Genomic DNA, 22977 nt, shown 5'->3' with positions numbered 1-22977 from the left:
ATACGTTTTGTTTTTAACGGTTCTTTTAAACATGACTCAGAACACACATTTGAGGGCAAAACGATTACTTTTATTACACACACATGCTTTCCTTCTACCTTATTTAGTAGGCTTTTGAGCATAGATTTATAGGCGTTTAATCAAGTTTATGAGATTAACCTGAGCCAGGGATTTTATGTCTTGTGGGAGCTTCCAAGAGCAGTTTTTAATTCGAGCCACAGTTGTCCAACAGCTATACAATCTTCGAAACACCAGATGGCGCAGAGTACCACATTAAGTTCCATCTTGGCTCCCTTTCGACATGGTCATAATCTCATTTGTACAGTATTACAAGGGGTGTAATTTAACAGTCCGGAAATAAAGCGGCTGAAAAACAAGAGAATGGTGACATCGCCCAGAGTCAAGGGCATGTGACTAGAGCGGAGTCAAATCTGTCATTGAAATTCTTTAACCCTTTAGACACCTGTAATATTCCTGCAGATGACCGAAGTTACCTGAAAAGAAACACCCAATTTCACAATAAATATTCAGAACTCTTCTGTTCTTTTTTTTGTACGTTTAGTCTGACAAATGAATTTCGAACAGAAATTCCCAGGATCCACAGGAGTGCCTGCGGGTTTGATCTCAAAGAGTTTAAAGTTTAAACATTTCAAATGTTTATTTGTTACCCAGGCAGGTTTCAGCTCCCTGCTTTGTTCGCCCATGGTATTTTCCTTCCCACAGTAACGCCTGGAAGCCAGCAGGTTCAGCTCAGCCAAGCACAGATGGTGTACACACTTCTTTTGTAGAGTTTTTATTTAATGTCTTTTAATCAAATCTCGTCTGGATCTATGCTACCGAGCTAGATAGTTTGCCAATTTGTGGCAATTGAGTTTAGTTATAAAAGCTGCTACTGAGGGAAGGAAAGTACCTTGGGCGCTTTGTACATGTACGCCGAAACCAGCGGCTCGGACTCGCTGCGGCGGATGCCACAGAACTGTGCGGCGGATACGCTGTGGAGTTGCTGAGGCTGCAGCTTGCAGCGGGTTGCATCAGCCTGCCGTTGCGCTCCATAGTCCCAATTCAAAATCACACATTCAGCACTATTTTTACAACTCCACATTACCAGCAGCACCAAGTACAAAATCAGAAGTGTTATTCTCTCACCTGTCAAATCCCCTCCCTTTAACCGCAAGTTATACTTTCACTGAAATAGACACTGGCAACCGATCACAGCCAAGTAGCCCAACCACATACTGGAGCAAAGTTTAAGCTTTAGGCTTGTTTATTTGAACTGGCAGGAAGACGCCCTCCGTTCTATGAAGACACCTGCAAACTCCAGAAGCGCAGTGAACAATCACAGGAAGGGCACGTGGGACCTCAAGAGACCCGTAATACTCGCAAAAGGGCTTTAAAAGGACGACACGTCAAGAGGCACACAGTTGCGTTTCGAAGAATTTTTATTAAATTTGTTTTTTAGAAAAAACAATACAAAATTCTGCAACAGTCTTATGAAATTTAGCTGAGTGAACTGCCATCAGTCCAAAAGGTACAGTTAAAGTGCTTGTTCCAAGTCATCGCCTTTGGAACGTCTCATTTTCCTAAATTCTGCCCCACGGGGGCATTGGACTGACAGTGCGTGGGGGGAAAGGGGGGCTTGCTGACCCCCCACCAAAAAAAAGAATGGCCTTGAGACTGTCAGGTATCACAGGCAGAATTGACATTAAACACAGTTAAAAATTTAAAATAAAACACAATATACTCCTCCCCACCAGTTCAATTGCTTACACAATACCAGTGCGTCAATCGTTTGAGTGGATTTCCTGGATTATCTATAACCAATGCACTGGGGTAACCTTTAATAGGGGGCACACTAGATTCAGTCCAAGGATAATGTAGTACACAAAAATAAAATATTAACCAAAGGCTTCTCAACTCTTGGGATTTTTCCTTTAGCCAAATACAAACGCCTTTAACAGTGCCGCGTGGTACAAAAGATCAGATGTGTTATTATACAGACTATATAATTTCCACAAATTAACTGGTCCATTTCCAAGATATTGGGCAAAAGAATTTAGCGATTGATAAAGGGAGGACAGCCAATTCTGTAGCTTCTTGCCATCTTATGGTGGCCCAAAAGGTCCAAAAGGTGGTCTTTGTGCACCACTCAGCACCCAAACTCTTAGGGACCCAAGTGGATACACAACTAGCAACAACAATTATTAAAATTAAAATAAAACTTAATGAAATTCAACCAAAGACCACCCAAACCCCTCTTGTGCCTTGATTCGATGTAGCTTTAGTTTTGATTTCATTTTTTTGTTGTTTTTTTTTCTTTTGAGAACAAGATTTAGTTTCCCAAACAAAATAAGAGGAAACAACTGCATATACAATTCAAGTAAGTCTTACTATAAGACATAAAAAAACCCACAAATGATGCATCTGTCGAAAGATTACAAAGAGTACAATCGGTGTCCAGTTACACATCATAATGACAGGCCAGTGAGAAGAACGCCGTTTTGCCACCAAGGCAATTTCTGTTAAATCTCCCATTGAGATTTCTAAGAGCAGTGCCCTTAGAAATCAACTGCCCCATTACGGTTCGTGAATCACGCTAGCATCCACGAAGCATGGAGTAATCTGAAACGTAACCTTCCAGATGCTCAATCGTATACGTCCACAATCTTCTTTGGCAACAGGTCGAGACCCTCTCATCTCAGAGAGGCATATTTTACTAATTTACCAAAGTAAATTTTGCCTTCAACTTTGAAGATGACAAAAAAATAAAATAAAATAAAAACACGCCTCGGTTTTTCGACTTGCTCAGTATTATCGTTTTAAAAACACTTGCTCACTCGCTCCTTTCTTGCTCTGGCTCTCTCTCACAACATATCGCTTTCACAACCACATGGACACAATTCAAGAACGCCAACATAATAAAAAAAATTAAAATCTTGAAATAAAGTTGAAGGAAACATCCGGTGTTCCACTTGAACAGCTTTAAACAGCACCTGCTCTACGATACAGATTTAAAAGAAAAGCTCCATACAGCCTTACAACAGTGGCACAGTTCAGTTTGAATTGGGAGTTACCCACAAACATGAAGTAAACGTTTTTTCTTTTTCTATTTTTTTTTTTAAAGATGACTTCTGTCATATTCATACAGCTACATTTTCCTTGGAAGACGTTTTTTTGTGTTTTTTTTGTGTGGAATGTTTTTCTATTTTTTTCTATTTTTTTTTTTTTAATAAGATGTACAATTCCTCCGTTTCGACGGTTGCAAAGTCGAACAGTTTGTCAGCTTCCTCAAATGAATGTTGCAAACGGTAGAAACAATGACCGTTGATTTAACCTCAACGATTTGACCGTTGATTTAACATGAACTTTAATGTATACGGCAGTATACATTAACCTTCATTTTTACCCAGCCTGATGAGCTCAGCGACTAATGACATCACGTCACACTGCTTTGGCCAAATGCCATGATTTAAGTCACGTTTCACAGCAGACTGGAGGCTTTGAGTTCCACAATGGAACATCAAGCTTTCGCCAATCACAACGGTTTGTGTTGCACCGATTCTCCTAATTAGCACAGGACTAGCAACAGGTTCATTACGTTAACGAACCCTGCCTCATTTTCGTCTCGGCAACGGAAGCTTTAAAAACACGTACAACAGGAGGCAAAACGGAGAAACGGAGGAGTCAGACACCAGTTAAGATCTCAAAGTGTCTCCCTGGAAGACCGGAGTCGCAGGTGGCCTCAATGCTGGGACAGAAACTTTTAAAAATCCAAAAAAATGTAATTGAATTAAAATAAAAAAAGACAAACGCTTCAGATTGGCTTTTTTTTGGTCAACTTTGATAAATATTTGAATATTTACCAAAACAAGGCCAAGGAGGACCAAAAAAACCTGCCAAACCCATGCTCGACTGGTAAGGAAAAGCGGATCGTAATTTAAAACGCTCGATGAAATCCAAAAATCAACAGCTCTCTGGCTTACGATAGCTTTCCCTCGCCAGCTGAAGAAAACGTAGAGGATTCTTCACAGGACAGACGTGCACATTGGTTTGTGATACCCGACCAGCCCTGGAATTCTCTCGAGCTTTGGATCCTGAGGTTGTGAGACACCCAGGCGCCCCCCCACCCCCGCTGTTGCCAGGACAACGCGGGCACCCTGGTGTGATGACAAGGAACCCGAGTGTCTGATTCCCCACGTAAAGCTGTTAACTCGAGGGAAACGGGGCTCAATCGAAATACGCTTTTTATTTTTTTTTGGTAAAAAAAATAATTTAGAAACCTCCCCTTTGTAAAAGGGGAACGTTGGATAAGCTTAATTACACTGTAGAGTAATGGTCTATAGTACAGTCTGAGGGGCTTCTGTGTGTAGCAGAGAAACTTCTGTATATAAGTGTAGGAATTGCAAGTGGGTAAAAAAAATAAAAATAAATTTGAAATAAGAAAAATAAAAGTCCCAGCAATGCGACGTTATCGTCAAACGGGCACCGACAGTCTCGGTTCCCTGCTGAGTAAATTCGGAAACGATAACCTTCGTCACAGCGATTGCATAAGCCCGTACGCATCTGCCTACGGGGGCAGCGTTCACGCAGATACAAACAGGCGAGAACATTCCTGATGCGTTTGTGTTAAACTTGCTTTGTTTTTGTTTGTTTTTTTCCCCCCCTCCTCCAAAGTCATTGAAATTCACAGTGGATCCACTCGCACGTGGAAGCAGCACAAACGGGTCTGTCCTTTGGTGTTTGAGTTCGTGGTTTTTGTTGTTGTAGTTTTCCTTCTCCCTTCGATTGCACAAAAAAACTACACCACCACCCCCCCCCCCCTCTCCCCATCAGTCCCCCAACAAACCCCCAAACACCCCCCACCAGATCCCAACCATTGACCCGGAGGTTTTGGTCACATGTCCAGGTAAATGTGCTTTTGTGGTTCTGCCGCAGCAGGAGGCAAATTGCAGAATTGGGGGGGGGTGCAAGGGGGGGGGTCCTTGGGTGTGACTGAGAAGCCAGTTGGGAGGGGGTGTTGGGGAGACGGGGAGCTCATTTGGGGAGGGGGGGGGAATCCTGAGGGGGAGGGGGTTTAGGCGATTGCTCAGGCACAGTCCCCCACGATGACCAGGGGAGCGAGGAGCTGGCGGAGCTCGGAGGCGGACACCGGCGCCCCCTTCAGGAGGCTGCTCCTCTGCCGGCGGCGGGCCAGCCGGGAGCCCGAGGGCGGGGAGAGGCGCACGGAGCAGGAGGGGGCCGCCGCCACCACCACGGGCGGGGCCTGCTGCTGCTCCTCCTCCTCCCGCTCCGCCAGCTGCCGGTTCACTGCCACCGCCTGGCCCGCGAACACGCCCAGGTCCTTCACGTTGCTGTTCCTGCACGGGACCGAGGAGAGAGGGAGAGGAGGGGTTAAAAAAAGGGAGAAGGGTCACATTTCATCACCCCCCTGCTCACCCCTATAACTGTTCTTCTGCATCCGCTCTCCCATTACGAGAAGGCCCTGAATACACCGGCAGCCTCATCGGTCTGACTCATAGCCTTACAGTAGCCTTACTGTACCGTGAGCATTAGCCGGGCAGGGCCGGCCTGGCCCTTCTGCTGAGGGAGGAGTTTTTTTGGATGCGAATTGCCAAGAAACAACTGGTCATTTGCTACTTCTGAGGAATCATAACCTCATGCACTATTCGAGCCAACTCGGCCTCTGAACTAGAACTGAACTTGCTAAGATTTGCTAGAACCAATCGGATTACGAGAGACCAAATCACTACCTGCAACTTCCCAATGTCAGACACAGACAGAGACATCTCGGGCCAAACAAAAGGCTGATTCATATTCAGTCACTTGACCTTGTAGAACTGGGCGACATCGTAACGTTCATGAACAATGTTACAATGACGCCCGACAGACTGCGGTCATTGTTTTATTAAAAATATATTTAATGTATGAAGTATAAACCCAATGCCAGTGGGACCAGCCGTAACAGGCTTCTTTGATAAGCGATACACCCACTTCCTTCCAGACCACAAAGGGTACAGGGCACTCACCTCTGCAGTAGTATAGACGTCGGGGAGGTGTTGGGAGCCCCCTAAAACAGAGCACACAGGAGACAGGTTAGCTGGGACGGCCATTAAACAGGGCCCGGGTAAAAAGCGCATATTCCCGACCGGGACGTCCCGCGGGAGGCCACCCCCTTGAACTCACCCCCTGCACCCAGGGGTGCTGCAGCACCTGGGCCGCGCTCAGCCGGTTCTTGGCGTCCCGCACCAGCAGTTTGGAGATGAGGTCTTTGGCACTGGGGGAGATGTGAGCCCAGTCCTTCTCGGGGAACTCGTACTTCCCCTCCTGGATGCTCTCGAACAGCATGTTCTGCGGGAAGAAACAGGGAAAAAATCCCTCAAAATTACATACAGAATTACATTTTTCCGATCACCGAAATCCTGGCAGACTCTAGAAATACTGCCCGTTTACATAAAGGACGTCACGTCCTTCGGATAAATGCCGAATTGAATGTCTACAGACAGACCGTGCCAAGCTGACATTCTTGTTTTTAGCCACCCTGGACGAGACCTTCCTCCAAGTGGTTGTAAATTAACAGAATGTAATGAAATTGAAAGCTCAAAAAAAGGACAAGAGAAAGGACATATTTTGGCGATCTGGACGACGTGCGAAATACTCTCGACTTCGCAATTTGGCAACAGCCGCTCATCTTGCAAGAAAACCTACAAAGCCATTCTTCCTCTTTTGGCAAACTGCACAGCGTACGACACGCAATGATTGAGTCGAGATTTTATTTATTTCAACACTCCCTCCCTTCTCTCCCCAGTCCGTAACCTCTCCCGTTCTCTGGCCCTCGCTGCTGCAGCCCAGAGAACAGTTAGTGTTTACAGACTGTTTACGGGCCCAGGAGAGCGCAGTGGACAGATGCACTGTTTACAGACTGTTTACAGACCGTTTACGGGCCCAGGAGAGCACAGGCGAGAATGTGTTTGCCTCTGAAGTGGCCGTCAGCTGCTGCTGCTCATCACGGCGCTGATCACACGTCGGGGCCAGACAGAAACGAAGCCACTTCAGATTCTTAACATACAGCTTAACAGGTGGCCCAGCAGGGGACCTGTGTGTGTGCGTGTGTGTGTGTGTCCCTTACATGCTTGGTTTTTTATTTATTTTTTTTAATTTTTTTTAGGAGGGATTGGAAAAGTAGTCCCCTTACATGTTGGTTTTTCCAGGTGGTATTGGGACAGTAGGCCCCTTACGTGCAGGTTTTTTCAGGAGGATTAGAACAATAGACCCCTTGCACCCTGCTTTTGGGGTGGGATTGAAACAGGAGCCCCCTTATACCCTGATTTTGGAGCAGTAGACCCCTTGTGCACTGCTTTTGGGGTGGGATTAGAACAGTATCTCTCCTTACACCCTGGTTTCGTGGCAGCAGGCCCCTCGTGCGCTGGGTTTGGAGCACTAGCCCCCTCGCGCGCTGGTTTGGGGACGGGACCCTCACCTGGCAGGCGTGGCAGGGCTGGCCCCACTCCCAGCCGCAGTCGTCCCCGCAGCGCCCCACGAAGGGCGGGTAGCCGCTCAGCATGATGTAGAGGATGACGCCCAGGCTCCACAGGTCACAGCGCTTATCGTACATGCTGGCCTCCTCGCTGAACGCCTCCACCACCTCCGGGGCCATGTACTCCGCCGAGCCGCACTGCAGGAGGAGAGAGGAGGAGGAGGAGCGGGGTTAAACATCTACTCTAACTCAGGAGAACACAAAACAACGCATAGCTTAAAAGGCTAGCGGCAAATTATGTTAGCTTGCCGTCAACACAGGGACGGCCAGTGAGCATATTTTGGTAGGCCTATATTGTCGGTAAACTGTGCATGTGCACGGTCCTGTGTTCAACAGTGTATGTTCTTTCCTGTGCTTTGGCAACATAAGTTACATCATCGGCAAGCAAATAAAGCCTTTTGAATGTGAATAAAAGAGAGAGAGGGGAGGGGGGGTTGAGATACAGAACAGGGACAAGGGCAATAAATATATACAGAGAGAGACAGAGAGAGAGGTGCAGGCAAGGAGAGCCGGTAATGAAGATAGATGAACAATACAGAGAGAGTGCAGGAGAGTAGATGAGAGGGAGAAGGGGGGTAAGGTAGGAAATAGGGAAAGGAGAGGGGGAGGGGGGGGGGGAAGAGATCTAGAAAGCAATAGATGGAAAGAGGTGAGAGGGAGAGAAGAGCAATAAATATGGATAGAGATGGAGAGAAAAAAGACAGAGGGGGTGCAGGAGGGAGCAGAGGAAAGCGAGAGAGAGAGGGGGAGAGGTGAGAAAGTGGAGAGGAAAAGAGGGTGGAGGATAAGGGGAGTCGGAGAGATCGAAGGGGGGAGGAGGAGGGAGAGGGGGAGGGGGATAGAGAACAAAGTCAGCCAATGTCCCGGCCTTATGCCCCATGCCCCACCGCCCTTCCCGCAACCCCACAGTCCCGTGATCCTCTCCTGAGGAAAAACACCGCGGCTCGGTTCTGGAGCCCGATCCAATTCAAACACCCCGGCTGCCAACGAGCGTCAGAACACGGCCTGAAGCTGCCCTCCCAGTCGGAGGGGAGGATCGTGTGACGCCCCACACACACACACACACACACACACACACACACACACACACACACACACACACACTTACATAACCCAGAAAAACTCCCATCCGCAGTGGGGTCAAACCGGTTCAAGCGCAGAGTAAACACTCATGGCTGAAATTTGAGGTCAGGTTTGAGAAATTCAACAAATACACACCAGAGACTGACTGTGCATTCATTACACGAGCCAGAAACTTTCCAGAGGTTTCAGAAGTGTAAATTCAACAGAACCGTGGGCCAAGGGGTTATCTATTATCCTGGAAAGCAGCCAATTCTGAGAGGGGATTTCAGATAAGTGGCAATACACACACAACACACACCATAAACAATCATGATGCCCATAAAAACAACACCACAAACCTAACTGGGCATAACTGACAAAAGTCTCCACCTCTGACAAGCTTTTAAATCTCTGGGGGTTTTTTTCTCTCTGAAATATAAATTACACATTCCAGAAGCATAAAGAGGTTTAAAGAAAGGAGCACAGAAAGGGGGCAGTGAGTCTCTCCCTGTTTGCACAGCTAGCCTCCTTTGTGAGCTGCCGACCCAGCTGTCGCCTGGCTCCGCCTCCCTGCACATTTATGTAATGTAATTTCGCAGTGCAGGAATCTCAAGACAATCGCACAAAGCACCCCACTGTTGCTGGATAACTCCCCTTTCCCCTTTCCCCTTCCCCAACCCCCCACCTCCACACTGCTGCCTGCCAGCTAGCCGGCCAGCCCCTCCCAACACTCACACTCACACTCACACTCACACTCACACTCACACTCACACTCACACTCACACTCACACTCACACTCACACTCACACTCACACGAGGCAAAATCAGGGCATTAAAAAAGACAAAAGGAGATCAGCCCTTTAAGGTGTGAGGTCACAAACGTGATTAGAATGCTCTTAGCTGAACATTCTAACGATGTAACAATCACTTCTTCTAATAACAAAGCAAATGTGAGTTCTAGAACACTGGCTCAGATTTCTGAAAAAACATTCCAAGAAAATCCTACTCCTCAAAGGATTAAGCTTGGGCCTCAACTCGCACTTATACAGAAAACTACCAGTTGAAGGTTGTGTTTCAGAAAGCTTCTATTCTCCAACCCAAAAACATTACGAGTGCAAGTGACTGTTGCCTAGAGCGCTGCGAGATAAGGAGGCAGATAAGGATGCCAGTCTATGCAAAGTCATGTTGCATGCAGACGCAAGGTCCTTCAGCGCTTGCATCAGTCTGCCGTCTCCAGCTCTGATCTGACAGAAGCGCGTTCATGTAAACGAGGCCCGGGGCTTTTACACCCATGTGACCAGTCAGCCCACACAGGGTCATGTGACCAGTCTGCCCACACGGGGTCATGTGACCGGAGACGGCGTTTATTCCCGGATCTGTATCACACCTGTAGCACAGGCAGAGTGTGTACTGGAATTTCCCTAGACACATACACACACACAAGCACAGACGCTCACACACACACACACACACACAACTGTACAGCTGCTTCCACAGCTCACCCATGCACCGCTGTGTACACTGGCAGGAAGCCGCGTTCACCCAGTTCTCAGAAGCCCCCAAATAACCCAACACTTCCGAGAACGATCTGCGAGAGCCAGCTACCAACAAATACAAGCTGTTATACTAGGGCCCTTTAACATACACACACACATGGGTACAAAGGGAGAGAAAATGAGAAACCTGTGCTTAAAAAAAAAAAGAAAAAAAAAAAAAGACCAGAGCAGAGGTAGGAGGGCTTCATTCCAGTGAACCCCTCCCCTCCTCCCCTCAGCCAATCAGAAGGCAGTTGCTAGGGAGGGTACAGAAGACTCCCGTCTCTTGCCCAGCAGCCTTTGTAACATGAAAACAAAGGGGAAGGGAAAAATGCAGACTTGCAGAACTCGGTGACCGAGGGGGAGGGGCGAAAGGCAGGCAAACAGGCCGGGATTAAGTAACATTGCTGTGCTATCGCTGATGTTGATAAGAAGCCGATAAGATAAATATAGAAATAGATAAAAAGATAAAAAGATGTTTATCTTTGGATTTGGACCAACCCCGTTCACACTTATGGACGGCAGTCTGGTGTAAAGGAACGCGACTTCTAACTGGAAGGTTTTGTGTGCAATTCTCAGTGCTGTCACTGTAGAGTTTAGGCACAAGCAGCTATATTATCGGTGTTATAAGAGTAATCTTTGGGAATCATTTTCTGGAGAAACGCAGGGTTTTTTTTTTTGTGGTAAGCAGACCACAGGACGTTTGATGTGGAAGGGGGGCATTAACTCAGACAATTGAAGTTTACTAGCTAAACCTGGAAAGGCCATTTCATAAACCACAAATCCCAGGATGAACTCACCCTAAAATGTCAAATGTTTAAGGGTCTACTGTTCCAAAACCTCAAAGAATGAGGGACTTTCACCGGGTGGCGACAAAATTCCCCACACAGACCACCCGATACCGAAACTGGTCGTTAGGCAAGAGCGTGCGGCCAGTTCCTAAAATGGGACCGTGACGATGGAGGCGGTCATGTCCCCGCTTGCAGAGAAGACTTGCCCGTCCTGTGGCCCCCCACAGCACCCCGGCCGCCACAGACTAAACACGTGAGCCCTTCGGCCTCTTTACGACCCAACCCAGAAATACCCCCCCCTAACCCAATGCATAGAATAGCTCACCAGCCAGCTGCTAAAACCAGACAGGGGCCCACCAGGCACTCAACCCCCCCGACCTCCCCCCCCCCCCCCCCCCCAAAAACCCCCCGGTTTCCTCCCGAGCTCGATCGGTCAGTCCGCATCACCTGCTCCCGTCCGTCTGGGAATCGCCTGGCCGAGCTCCAGGAAGCTCGAGTCGGAATACTCGTCTCAGCGCTGAGGATAACGCACCGGCGTTCCGGGTATAACCCCCCGGCATTCCGCACGGAATCCTTCCCGCCCACATCCTCGGGAACGATAAACCGTAAAACCCTCAAAACGCCACAATCGCACCACCGCCTCGGATAAGGAATCCCAGATAAGGAGGCAGAACAAGGGGAGCGACGGTCGTGACCAATTCCCGAACCGCTCCCGCTCGCTAAAGGAGAAAAACAAACAAAAGCCATGTCCTTGACCCCGGACACATGCGCTTTCTCTGCCAATCGGACGGCTTTGCTCGGGTGAAACCACCTCGGCTCGGCCAATACCTCGTGAACAAGTAGGCGTCGATAAGGAAATGGCACTGTAAAAATGCACGGCTTATCCGAAGCAGAGGAACGTCCAGGGTGTGTGAATGACTAATTACTGTAGTTACTCCCTATCAGGGACCTTCCCAGGTAAATAACCATGTCCCCACAATGTTTACATGAGTCCCAATAATGTGTTGACCATACAAGCTGAAACACTGTCACATGAGGGTGCGCTCACACACACACAACACACACACACACACACAACACACACAACACACACAACACACACAACACACACACACACAACACACACACAACACACACACAACACAACACACACACAACACACACACAACACACACACAACACACACACAACACACACACAACACACACAACACACACAACACACACAACACACACAACACACACAACACACACAACACACACAACACACACAACACACACAACACACACACTTACCGGAGTCAGGAGCTCAGGAGTGGAGATGGGAGAGCTGTCACTGTTCAGCTTGATGCCACTTCCCAGGTCGAAATCACAAATCTTCACGGGCGAGATCTGTGGAAGACATTTAACAGTCAGCAACACAACCACACATTAAAATTTAAATGAACTGCTTTCATCAAAACATTTTCAACTTGAGCACAACTTTAATGTAGTAGACAATCCAAAGTTCGGCGCCGTTTACAGCACACTTCTCCGTAAGGATAAGATAACGAGACATTCACAGAAACGTGCGCCTAGTCATTTTTCCTCTGAGCGGGAGAAAGCCTTATCTTACGAGTAGTGTAGAGCTCCTCACCCACGCAAAACTCGATCTTAAACTAACAAAACAACCGAACACACCTTTTGCATTCCACTGGCATTTTTTTAAAACTTCAGGCACTTTCAACCCCAAGTTACAAAGACAACATTTTTCACATACACGCAAATCATACAGATGAATATTTTACTAAGCCTTTCTCGAGGCTATATTAAAATCGAGTCAACTTTATACGGTTTGTAGGACCAGCATGGTACATTTCACACACTTAGTTGAGCGCGTTTCTTTCTGTAACTGACATTAAAATTGTCACTCAAACCCAAACCTTTGGGTTACTAGTCCAGTTCGCTAACCGCTACGCCACACTTTTCCCTGGAGTAGCGAGCACTTACCCGGTCTTCCTGCTCACACAGGATGTTCTCAGGCTTCAGGTCTCTGTGCGCCATTCCTGCAGGGGAGACAGAACAGGACATGAGGAGGGCGGAAACGCGCCTTCTCGCGACTCCCCGAATCAGGGGGAGAGGGGCGCGAGGTGTGGCAGGGGAAGCCAGGCCCCATGCAGACACTTCATAAGCAGAACTGCTCAGCTTCCGTCTCATAAGCCTGAGCATGGATGTTACTGACATTTAGCTTGACTACTACAAGCAGATATTCACACCACCCAATTGGGCGCCTTACATTTCAAAAATGTATTTATTTTAAATTGGTTTCACATTTTCTTTACAGCCTATTCATTTTAAATACTGTAAAACAGAGGCTACATGAGGGATAATCAGCTGTGGCCCATCCAAATACAGCCCTGGCTCCCTTTGTCCAGACTGTCTTCACACGTGAATGGCAGGTAAAGGGAGGGCTGAAAACCAGCAGTTATCGGCCCTCGAGTAGCCGATGCCTGGGCCACATAACAAAAAAAACATCCCACCCCCAAAGAGTCCCTCGTTCAGCCGACATCACCCAGCCTCCGCGGGGGCGTGGAGCTCACCTTTGTTATGCAGGAAGTGGAGCGCACTGGCGATGTCCTGCACCACCACGCTGGCTTCCTGTTCGTTAAAGTGCCGTCTCTTGTGGATGTGAGCCAAAATGGAGCCTTTGCGAGAGACGACAGTGTTCACAGTTAACCGCAAAAGTCTGATTCCTTTAACAAGAAACGGCGCCCCGCCTCACTTAAATCCCCATGCATATCAAAAGCTCATTTAGTAGGGCGAGAGGTATCGGGTGACTCGTCTGAAGGATTCTCACCTCCTCTCAGCTTTTCAAACACCAGATAAAATTTATCTTCTTCTTCAAAGAACTCTACCAGTTCCAGGATGTTTCTGTGGCAGAATACAAAAAGAAAAAAAAGCTGGGTGTTATATACGCATTCACTAACTAGCCAGCCTGTTAAACATTACTTTGGGGCAAACCAATACTAAACAGATTCATTTGAGCAGTTTTAACCCTTTAAGTCACAAATATGCGATTAGAATGTTCTTAACTGAACAATCTAATGCTGATGTCACAATCACTACTGATCATTGCAATGGAGTTCTAGAACAGTGACTTGGAACATTCCAAATAAACCCTACTCCTCAAAGGGTTAAAGACAAAAGCTACTGCACTGCATAGATGGCGTTATGAAAGAATGGCGATCAATGGCATCTGCGCTCCATTTCGGTCACATGCAGAGCATGCATGAATTAGCATGCATATAAATCTCCCGTCTGGTCTCAACTTAGCAACAGCACTCATCACCCTGAGTCTATTTCTGCATGTGATCGAGGTCAGCAGCCAAACAGAGTCTGGGACTCACAGCAGACGACTGCGTTGCTAGAGAGTCACTTTAAAACCGCATACCAGTTTATTTAACATTATATTTAACAATTCAATATGGGCCTAGAGCAGGGGTCGGCAACCCTGGTCCTGGAGAGCCGCAGAGTGTGCTGGCTTTCGTCTCCACCTTAAAATAAGCAACCGATTCAGACCCAAGAACCCAGACGAGGTGAGTTAACTGTGTAATCAACGGCTTTCATTGATCAATTAATGCCAAGTAACAACGAAAGCCAGCACACCCTGCGGCTCTCCAGGACCAGGGTTGCCGACCCCTGGCCTAGACTGTAACATATATTGATTGTCATTGACTATGTGGACCTGAGTCTGTTAGCATTGTTCGGTAAGACATTTGCACAGACAAGGTGTAAAAGTGCGGCTAGCCGTGTCTAGAAGGTTTTGTATACCTCACTCACTGCTAGCCACCCTGGGCTGCTAAATGAAGGCAATGCAATGCCAAATTGGTCTATTTTAGCATGCAAGCTGTGTGTGCGCGCGCTGGGGGCCTACCTGTGACCCTGGCACTGGTACAGCATCTCCACCTCCCTGAAGACGCGGCTTCGGCTATGTCCCGGCCTCTTATCGATGATCTGAAACACACAGGCCACAATCAGGCTCAGAGAACACACACACACACACACACACACACACACACACACACACACACACACACACACACACACACACACACACACACACACACACACACACACACACACACACACACACACACGGCTTGTAACTGAGGAGGTTGCTGGTTCAATTCCCAGGAGGGCCTTCAGCAATGCACTGCAACTGAACTAGTATCATCCTCAATCTACTAAGAATTGGGTCAGTGAGACAATCAGGTATGCATGCAGAAACAGGTCAATAAGAGAGCATGTCAACCAACTGGCCAAACAGAGTAGCTTCCTGTACAGTCTGCAGCCTCAACCAGACCCTCACCTCTTCAGGAATCCTAAATGTCACATTTCCTCAAAGAACTTCCAGGGGGCAAGGGGAGATTATAATGTCAGCCTTCAGGTTCAGCCAAAGAAAGGGCGTCAGCCTGGTTAGGTATGAAATTACACCCTCCACCCCACAAGCACGCTTTCCAAACCCAATCGGTTTCCAGGAACAGTGTCCTAACCTACTTCAGTACAGCAGTAGCAGGCTTGCATTCTCCCCCACGCCCCAAGAGGCGAATGGGAACAAAATGAAGGCTTTGCCTGCCTAAATATAGCTTACGTAGAAAAGGGGCAACCTATACTCTAATCTCAAACGGAAAGATTAAGGAAAGACAAGGGGATAAGTCGCTACCACGTCATTCTTCACTTGCAGGAAGCACCACTCGGAGCAAAATCAGACCCTTAACGCAAACACCCAACGCAGACAAACAGACCGGGAGGTCTCTTAGCGGGGAGAGGTTAGCGGCTAACGCATTAAGAAAATAAACAGAGGCCTGCATTTCCCACCACCAACATCCCCTGGGCCTGAGAAGCGCATTGTCCCCTCTAGCGGCTGCATTAGCCTGGCCCTTTAAAAAAATACGGGGCAAACATGTGAGCAGGGATTAGCTCGCACACACAGGGTGTGAATGGGCGCTAGCGTTGCATTAGCACCGTAGGACCGACATCAGTCAGCGGCGAATTTAACCACTGCTACTGCTACTGCCGACGTCTCAATGCGTCCAATACTGAGGACCCCCCCCCCCCGAATATCGACCCCCCCAGCCCCCCAGCCACCCAGCCACAGACGGCTGCTGCTCTTTTAATTAGCGCACACCCGCTGATAAATCTTTAACGAGCCCAACGCCGGTTCCCGCCGGCCCTTTGTTTAAGTTCAGGGGCTTAGAGCAGGGTCCAGGGCTGCTAGTGGCACAGTGCAATCCCCCCTTTCAGAGGCAGGCTCTAAATCAAGTGGATCAGTGGAGAATAGGAGGTGGGGGGAGGGGGGAGGGAGGGGAAATCTGTCCCTCGCTGGGGCGATGAGATCGTTCTGGTTGTTTTACAGCCCTGCTTCGGAGACAGAATGGTGTTTGTTGGGGGGAAGGCGGGGGGGGGGGGAAACCTTGCGTCTGCGGTGGATATAAATCTCCACTGCGGCTTGAATAGAAAGCTTGGGGAGCGGGGGTAGGGGTGGGGGTTGCAGGAGGGAGGCCCCTATGGACTCGCATTGCAGGTCTGTAAATCAATCAGGGTCTTTAAATCACAGACCACCGCCCTCCCCCCCAGCCCAGCCGTAGAGCAGGCCAGTCAGACATTCCCCCACCCCCACCCTTTAACTCTTATTGTGACGCTTTCCCCCCCTCCCCCCCTCCCTGACCCACCTGCTGGGGGTGGAGGGGTAAGAGAGACATCTGGTGTGTGTTCGCCGAGCCCCCTCACAACCCAAACTGACCCCCGCGCCTCGGCGGCTAGCCCCCCCCCTCCGAGCCGCGGCTCGGCCCCCCTCAAGAGCTCTGCGGGAAGGCTAGCGGTAGCCGCGACGCTCGCTAAACCCGCCCGACCGCCAAGGAAGGCCGGCGCGGCGGTATCCAGATCCCACAGCGGCTGAGATAAGGGCTAGGGGGCGCGGCAAGGCCCAGCCTCGCGCCAGAGTCCAGAAAACGTTCCCGTGACCTTCAATAACCCGTGAAGACGGAAGGGTTTTTTTTTTTTTTTTTTTTTTTTCACAGGAGGGTTAACGTGAAAGGTTAACGAGATCGAGAGCGGTTAATGAATGCTCGACAGGAAACGTGGAGAAAGAGTCAACACAGGGCCTCCCAGTTTGCGGGCAAGGGCGCGTGCGGCCAGGTAGCAAATGGCCGCCGACCGTTTACGGCCGACTAGAACCCGCGGGCTTCCTTCAGTCGCGTTCCAGTTAACGTGGCGGTTGGACAACGGTTTATTATTGGAAATCATTCGCCAAAGTGCCGTTTGGACAATGCGGTTATGCAATTTCAGCCACCATCAAAAAAAAAAATAAAAAAAATAAACGATTTCACAAAAACCTCCTAAGGCCTGAAAATGAGGCAAGAGGTGAATCTGCGACAAAACAATCTGTGTGCTATCCACTTTAGCCCAGTCCCCATTGGGGAAAACAAAAATGCAGGGCTAGTATTAAAAAGGATCAAAAAAATGTGTAAACACGGCTGGTCGTAACCTCTCCCCCGCATCAACCTCTGCTGGTTTCGCTTCATGTTCTGCCACAGCTGGCAGCACACTGTGTTCTACCACCACAGGCCCCGCCGTCCAATGAGAGCGGAGAGGAGAGGGCGGACATTGCCAGATCTCCGCTCCGATTGGCCAGTTCTTTGGTGGGGGCCAAACAGGAACACAAAAAATAATAAAAAACTTAGAGGAAGTTTCTCTGCTGAGCTAGCACAGCACACGTAGCGCCCACCACAGGAAAACAAGAGCAGCCATGGGACTCTCACAGAACTGTGCAGAACATAAACACCTGTTAAAGGTCTCCAACAAACAAGCGTGTGTTAGTGTGAAAGTGCATGCCAGTGAAAGTGTGTGTTGGCAAGAGTGAAAGTGTGCGCGACTGAAAGTGATTCAGATTCATGCCTGTTAAAATGATTTACGTTAAAACTTATCCAAAACGCCTTACTTTAATGCCACACACACACCAGCTCGGCAGGAGCAGTTGGGAATTGGGTGTCTGGCTCAGGGACACACAGACACATCTAGGGCTGGTGACTCAAACCTCCAGAGCCAATGTCGCCCAATATACATTTCCAGTTAATCAACTGTTGGTTTTGGATGACCGCAGAATCCCCATGAATCAGAGCGCCTCTGAAAACCTCAGCCTGAGACGGCATCGGGACATCTTCAGGCCGCGAGTCCCAGCCCGTGGCCGGCGCCCAGAATGCCGTGGGGCGCCACATGACGGAATGTAGCGTCTCCGCAGCGCTCACAGGTTTAGCCCCAGACGCAAGTAGCGACAGGGTGCAACCGGAGTCGGCCGCCGCGCTGAACCCGCGTGGGGTTTTCGCCCAGCCGCGTCATCAGGCCGCATTTCCCCCGGTGTCGTCAGGCTCAGCCTCTCACACCAGCTGCCTACAGCCCGGCTCCTCCAGAGACCTCTCCCCCTTCCTCCCCACTGTTTGAGGGCGTTTCTCGCCACTAGGGAGTTGTTTCCCTTACATGCTGAACTTCTGTAGAGACTCTTAGCAACTGACTTCTTTGAAAAGCACTAAGCAAATAGAACTGAACTGAATGGCCTTGGAGGTATTTTCTGACCGTTGAGATCTTGAAATAAAATAATAATAATAATAATAATAAGCCTACCTTGACCGCGTACTCCTTATTGGTGATGAGGTTAATACAGGTCTGGACTCTGGCGTACGCCCCTTCTCCCAGAATCTCCTCCTGCAGCCGATAAACATCTAAAAATAGAGCAAATGCACACCAAAATTAGTCATTTCTACAGATACAAAAATCTGCCTCATACACATTGCCATGGGAATGAAAAACATGAAATTGAAGGGGTCGATGCCTTTGGTGAGCCGTGGCCTGTGTGCACTGTAGAGCTGGGTCAAATACACAATGGCTTTTGGATTCACATACTTTTCCACGCTTCCACGAGGTAGCCTGGTGTATTGGAACTTATGAAATGCTCTTCAACAAGTGCAAATCCTGCCATCTGGACCTCTTGGTTGGCTCACTTGCACCAGGCAAGATCACCAGCCAGGAAGTGACCACAAAAGTAGCTCTGAATCCTGCACAATCACACATTTGACCCAGGTCCGGTGTACCGTACAGGACTTCTCAATGGGGTGGAAAAGATATCGGCGTCAATGAGTGGAGTGGCGTGAGGCGTAGGGCAGAGGCCCGGACTCACCCTCGAACCGTCCAGAGAAACTGTCCGTGGCCCGGCACCTCTTCTTCTTCTTGTTCCTCTTTTTGGCGTCGGGGATGTCAATAGGCTGGCTGGAAGGCATATCTACACAAAAAGAAAGAATAAAAACAGTTTGACATTTTACAGACCGAGAGACGAGGAACAGCTGCGCGGGGAGGCTTTGCTATAAAAAGCGCAACGCCGGTGGAAACCCGGTAGTTGAAAACCAGGTCATTACGCTGCACTACCTGACAGACAAAAAGGCTACGGCCTGCGCCGGCTTAATCCCCCCCCCTCTGTCAAAGGATCATGGAGGGGGGGAGGGAGGTGGCAACGGACATATGCCAGACCGAGTCCTCAATCCTGAACCGTGAGCCCCTCAGGCCACCCGACACTCTGATGGGAAGGCGCACACATCCGCTGCCTTGCATCAGTGGTTGCACCAGGACTGCGTCGTTGACTCTGCTACACTGAGTGTAAAATTAAAAATTAAAAATTAAAAAAACGCAAAGGGTGCTCACCTGGTCGTGTGGGGCAATCGAAACTGAAGGTTGATTCGAGGAGATGCGAGTCGGTTTTAGAGAAGTCATTGGACTCGAAAGGGTTCTGACCCTAAACAAAACATGTAAACAAGTGCACGTTAGTACCAACGAAACGCGGAAGTTCACTCCAAAGCATCAGTAAAAACCACTACTGATGCCTTGAAGCGGTCATAACACTTTCTCCTTCAGAGTATAACAAGACAAAACAGGACAGCGACATCTTCCAAGGGCTTTAGAGCAATTTACCATTTAACAAACATACTAATTTAATCATTCATGAAATTAACTTACTTACATGGGGCAGTGGTCAAGAATCAACATATCAGTAGTCGTATCAATGCATGGAGTGCCAGACTTAGCTCAAGAGCTCATTTCAAAGTATTTGTGAATTAAGCAATGAAAAGGAAGCTGCAGCATTTGTAAGAGGTAGAACGAGTAGATGAGTACAATGTATTTCCTGTTGCAAATCTATATGCAATAGCCTAGAGTCCCAAAACTGCCATGATCCAAATGTCACCGACACTAAAATAAATTGCGCTTGAGCAGATTTCCTAAGCAATCTCAGTCTTCTCGTATTTCACAAATGCAGGCATACCCACTCGACTAGTGTGCTGTATCGCTGGCAAGCAAGTATATTCTGAAGTCTACAAGTCATCGACTAAGAAAACCGACGTTACACACCTGCCATGTACAAGATCAAACCCAGCACTATGGGGTAGTGTTGGAAAACTAAGAAGGCATCTTACCTTGAAAGAGCGATGGAATCCAGTGACTTCGGGGATCTTATTCTGAACCATGTTTATGCTTAACGTGATTGGTGGGTGGGTTTGCAGCGGCGACGGTGGCGTGGGTGACAACTGCACTTGCTCCGAAATAAAATACAATTATCTCAGAGAAGCAGAACCGCTCCCGATGACGTCCGGACGAAGAATGTTCGAGGTGTTTTTTTAAACGGGACCCCTGAAAATACGAGGGGGAAAGTTACCTTCTAGAAAATTGAAAATGTTGCCAGTTTAAATTCAGTTGGCTAAAACAGTCTAACGTTAGTCCGCTGGGTAGAAACATCACTAAGTTGACAAATTCAAAAAACCCAATGACGTCAAGTACACAATGACTTGAGCGAATGCAACAGGGCCTTGTCAGGACATGTCCAACTACAACCGTTAAAGATTTTGATCATCATTGCCATTGGCAAAATCAGAAAGCAAAAGCTGCCATGTGATTTTATTGTTTTACGAGCCTCTGAGTTTGCATTTTGCAAAGGAGAGATGGAAGACTCCCAAATAGCCACAACAAATCGTAACGTTACTCTGATTTTACAAAGGGCGTCCTTTTTCAAAAGGCGTGTCCTGGATCCGATTCACGCAAAAGGCAATCCCAATAATTTATTTTAAAAGACAAACGAGTTAGGCAACGCTTGTAGCAGAACTTAGCTAGTTAACCACGATTTAGAAATGTTCTATCTGGCCCGTGGTCCTAACGTCATCGCTAGCTAGCCATGTTGAGTTGTTGGCTAACGGTAGCTAGCTAACGTTAGACTGTAGCGTAGTGTGAACTAGCTAGGCAGCCAACTAGCTATATCTACAGCAAGACGTAGCAAATAATAGTTAACTCAGCGAGCGAAATAACATTAGTTAGGCAATATTACACAAGTTGAGAAATTCAGCGGTATGTGTTACTATATCCTAGCTAAGAAAGTTAATATTCGTTTTCAATAAGTTAGTTAGCATAGACACATTTAGCTAAATATAGGCTGCCTGCACACGCTATACATACAATCATTCTGTACATAAACTAACTTACAAACAGCCAATCAGCAAGCATGTTATGGTTATGCTGAAATATCATATGAAGTGTTGAAATGTATCCTGGGTAGCTAATGTTTGAGAGACATCCTGGAGAGGCCAGTTATTCAATTCGCAACTAACGTTATACCAGCAAGCCATTCCTTTGAAAATAAACAGACAACGTGAATCAACAATCCTACTGCGAATCAGCCAACTGTTAGAGTTAGCACGCAAAAGTTGCCAAACAAGCAGTTACCCAACACGAGCTAGCAGATTAGCGTCAAGTTAGCGAAATCTCGTCAAATGTAGGTTGCAGCCTATCCCAGATAGCTATAAATAACGGAACGTTATCTAAACCAGATTTGGGTTGATAGCCAACCATTTGTTCGCAAATATAGCTAGCTTCAATCAACTCTTAACTTACCCCGTTGCTATCTTCGTATCTCCAGCCTTAGTGCCGTTTGAACCCACTGCTTCAGAAGCTGCAGTTGGCGTGGGAAAAGTCCGACGGGTAACTATTGTTCGAGGGAGCAGTTCGTGAGCGATGTGAGCCCTTTATATAATCTCCGTCCTTTCCCCTCCTACCCCTCCCTTTGGCTCCGCCTCGATAACGGTAAACTCAGCTCCAAAACATGCATCACATGAGTAATGACGTATGGCTAGGGGTTGGCTCAATATGAAAAAAAAGCGAAGCAGAAAGCGAATCAATTTGCTTTGTTCGTTTCGATTGAGAAAACAAAAATAAAAGGGAAATAAAAACTAACGTTATGTTTGAGCAAAGTGATTAATGCTGATTTGTGAACAATCCCTTTCCCTGACTGACCCATTTAAAGCAACCAAGAAATCGGCAGCTTGTAAACATTTATTATCTAATATGATAATTTTATACTTTCAGTTAAATTATTAATTCATTTAAATTTCATTAGATTATGTACGGATGGGTGGATTAGCATAAAAGCAGGGATGTATTATTAAAATGTACATAGATATTGTTTTATTCTATATTACATGATACATTGTAGTCGCTTAACCGGCGCTCTTATCCAAAAGTAGAGAGCATATGTGTTGAGCTTTTATTATTCCGTTACTAGTGGAGGCTAAATATGCACTGTGCTGATACAGACCTGGGCATCATCACAATTTTAATATACTACGTGTAATGTTTCTAAATTTGGGCTTTCAACCTTTTCTGATCCAGGGACGCCCACCCATTCTAAAATGCGTCCAGGGGACCCCCAGTGTACGTTTAAAATGGTTATGTTTAAAAAAAAAAGATTTCCCCAAATCTATATATAGTCATTGGGTATGAAGTCTGTCCAGGAACTCACTACAGTACTTTCAAGGACCCCCTGTGGAAAACTCGGTTTCTGAAATATCAAAACTTCCGGCCTGCAGTGCAGCCTGCATTTTCCTCCAGGCCCACCAGCTGAATAGTAAAACATGTGATTGTCAAAAAGATAAAGAAACACTTCATAGAGTATTTACAGAAATATATTTAGCTCATGAAGGATTTGGTAAGTT

At 47.6% G+C, this 22977-nt stretch overlaps 1 protein-coding gene across 1 annotated transcript; it reads right to left on the bottom strand.

Annotated features, from left to right (window-relative positions):
• Nucleotides 1-4941: 4941 nt before the first annotated feature.
• Nucleotides 4942-22013, bottom strand: mknk2b (MAPK interacting serine/threonine kinase 2b). Its single transcript, XM_061237960.1, has 14 exons — nucleotides 21881-22013; nucleotides 20416-20629; nucleotides 19649-19739; nucleotides 19131-19232; nucleotides 18578-18675; nucleotides 14832-14911; nucleotides 13755-13828; nucleotides 13498-13602; nucleotides 12908-12963; nucleotides 12215-12310; nucleotides 7475-7669; nucleotides 6181-6345; nucleotides 6024-6064; nucleotides 4942-5354 (listed from the first exon to the last, which is right to left on the bottom strand). The coding sequence occupies exons 2-14, from the start codon at nucleotides 20464-20466 to the stop codon at nucleotides 5084-5086; spliced, it is 1425 nt and encodes a 474-aa protein (XP_061093944.1). The 5' UTR covers nucleotides 20467-20629; nucleotides 21881-22013; the 3' UTR covers nucleotides 4942-5083.
• Between the last annotated feature and the right edge of the window lie 964 nt (nucleotides 22014-22977).

The sequence above is a fragment of the Conger conger genome, chromosome 4 (assembly GCF_963514075.1).
Source record: "Conger conger chromosome 4, fConCon1.1, whole genome shotgun sequence".
Lineage (NCBI taxonomy): Eukaryota > Metazoa > Chordata > Actinopteri > Anguilliformes > Congridae > Conger > Conger conger.
Note: the sequence above shows the minus strand (reverse complement) of the source record. Positions and strands in the feature narration are given on the sequence as shown.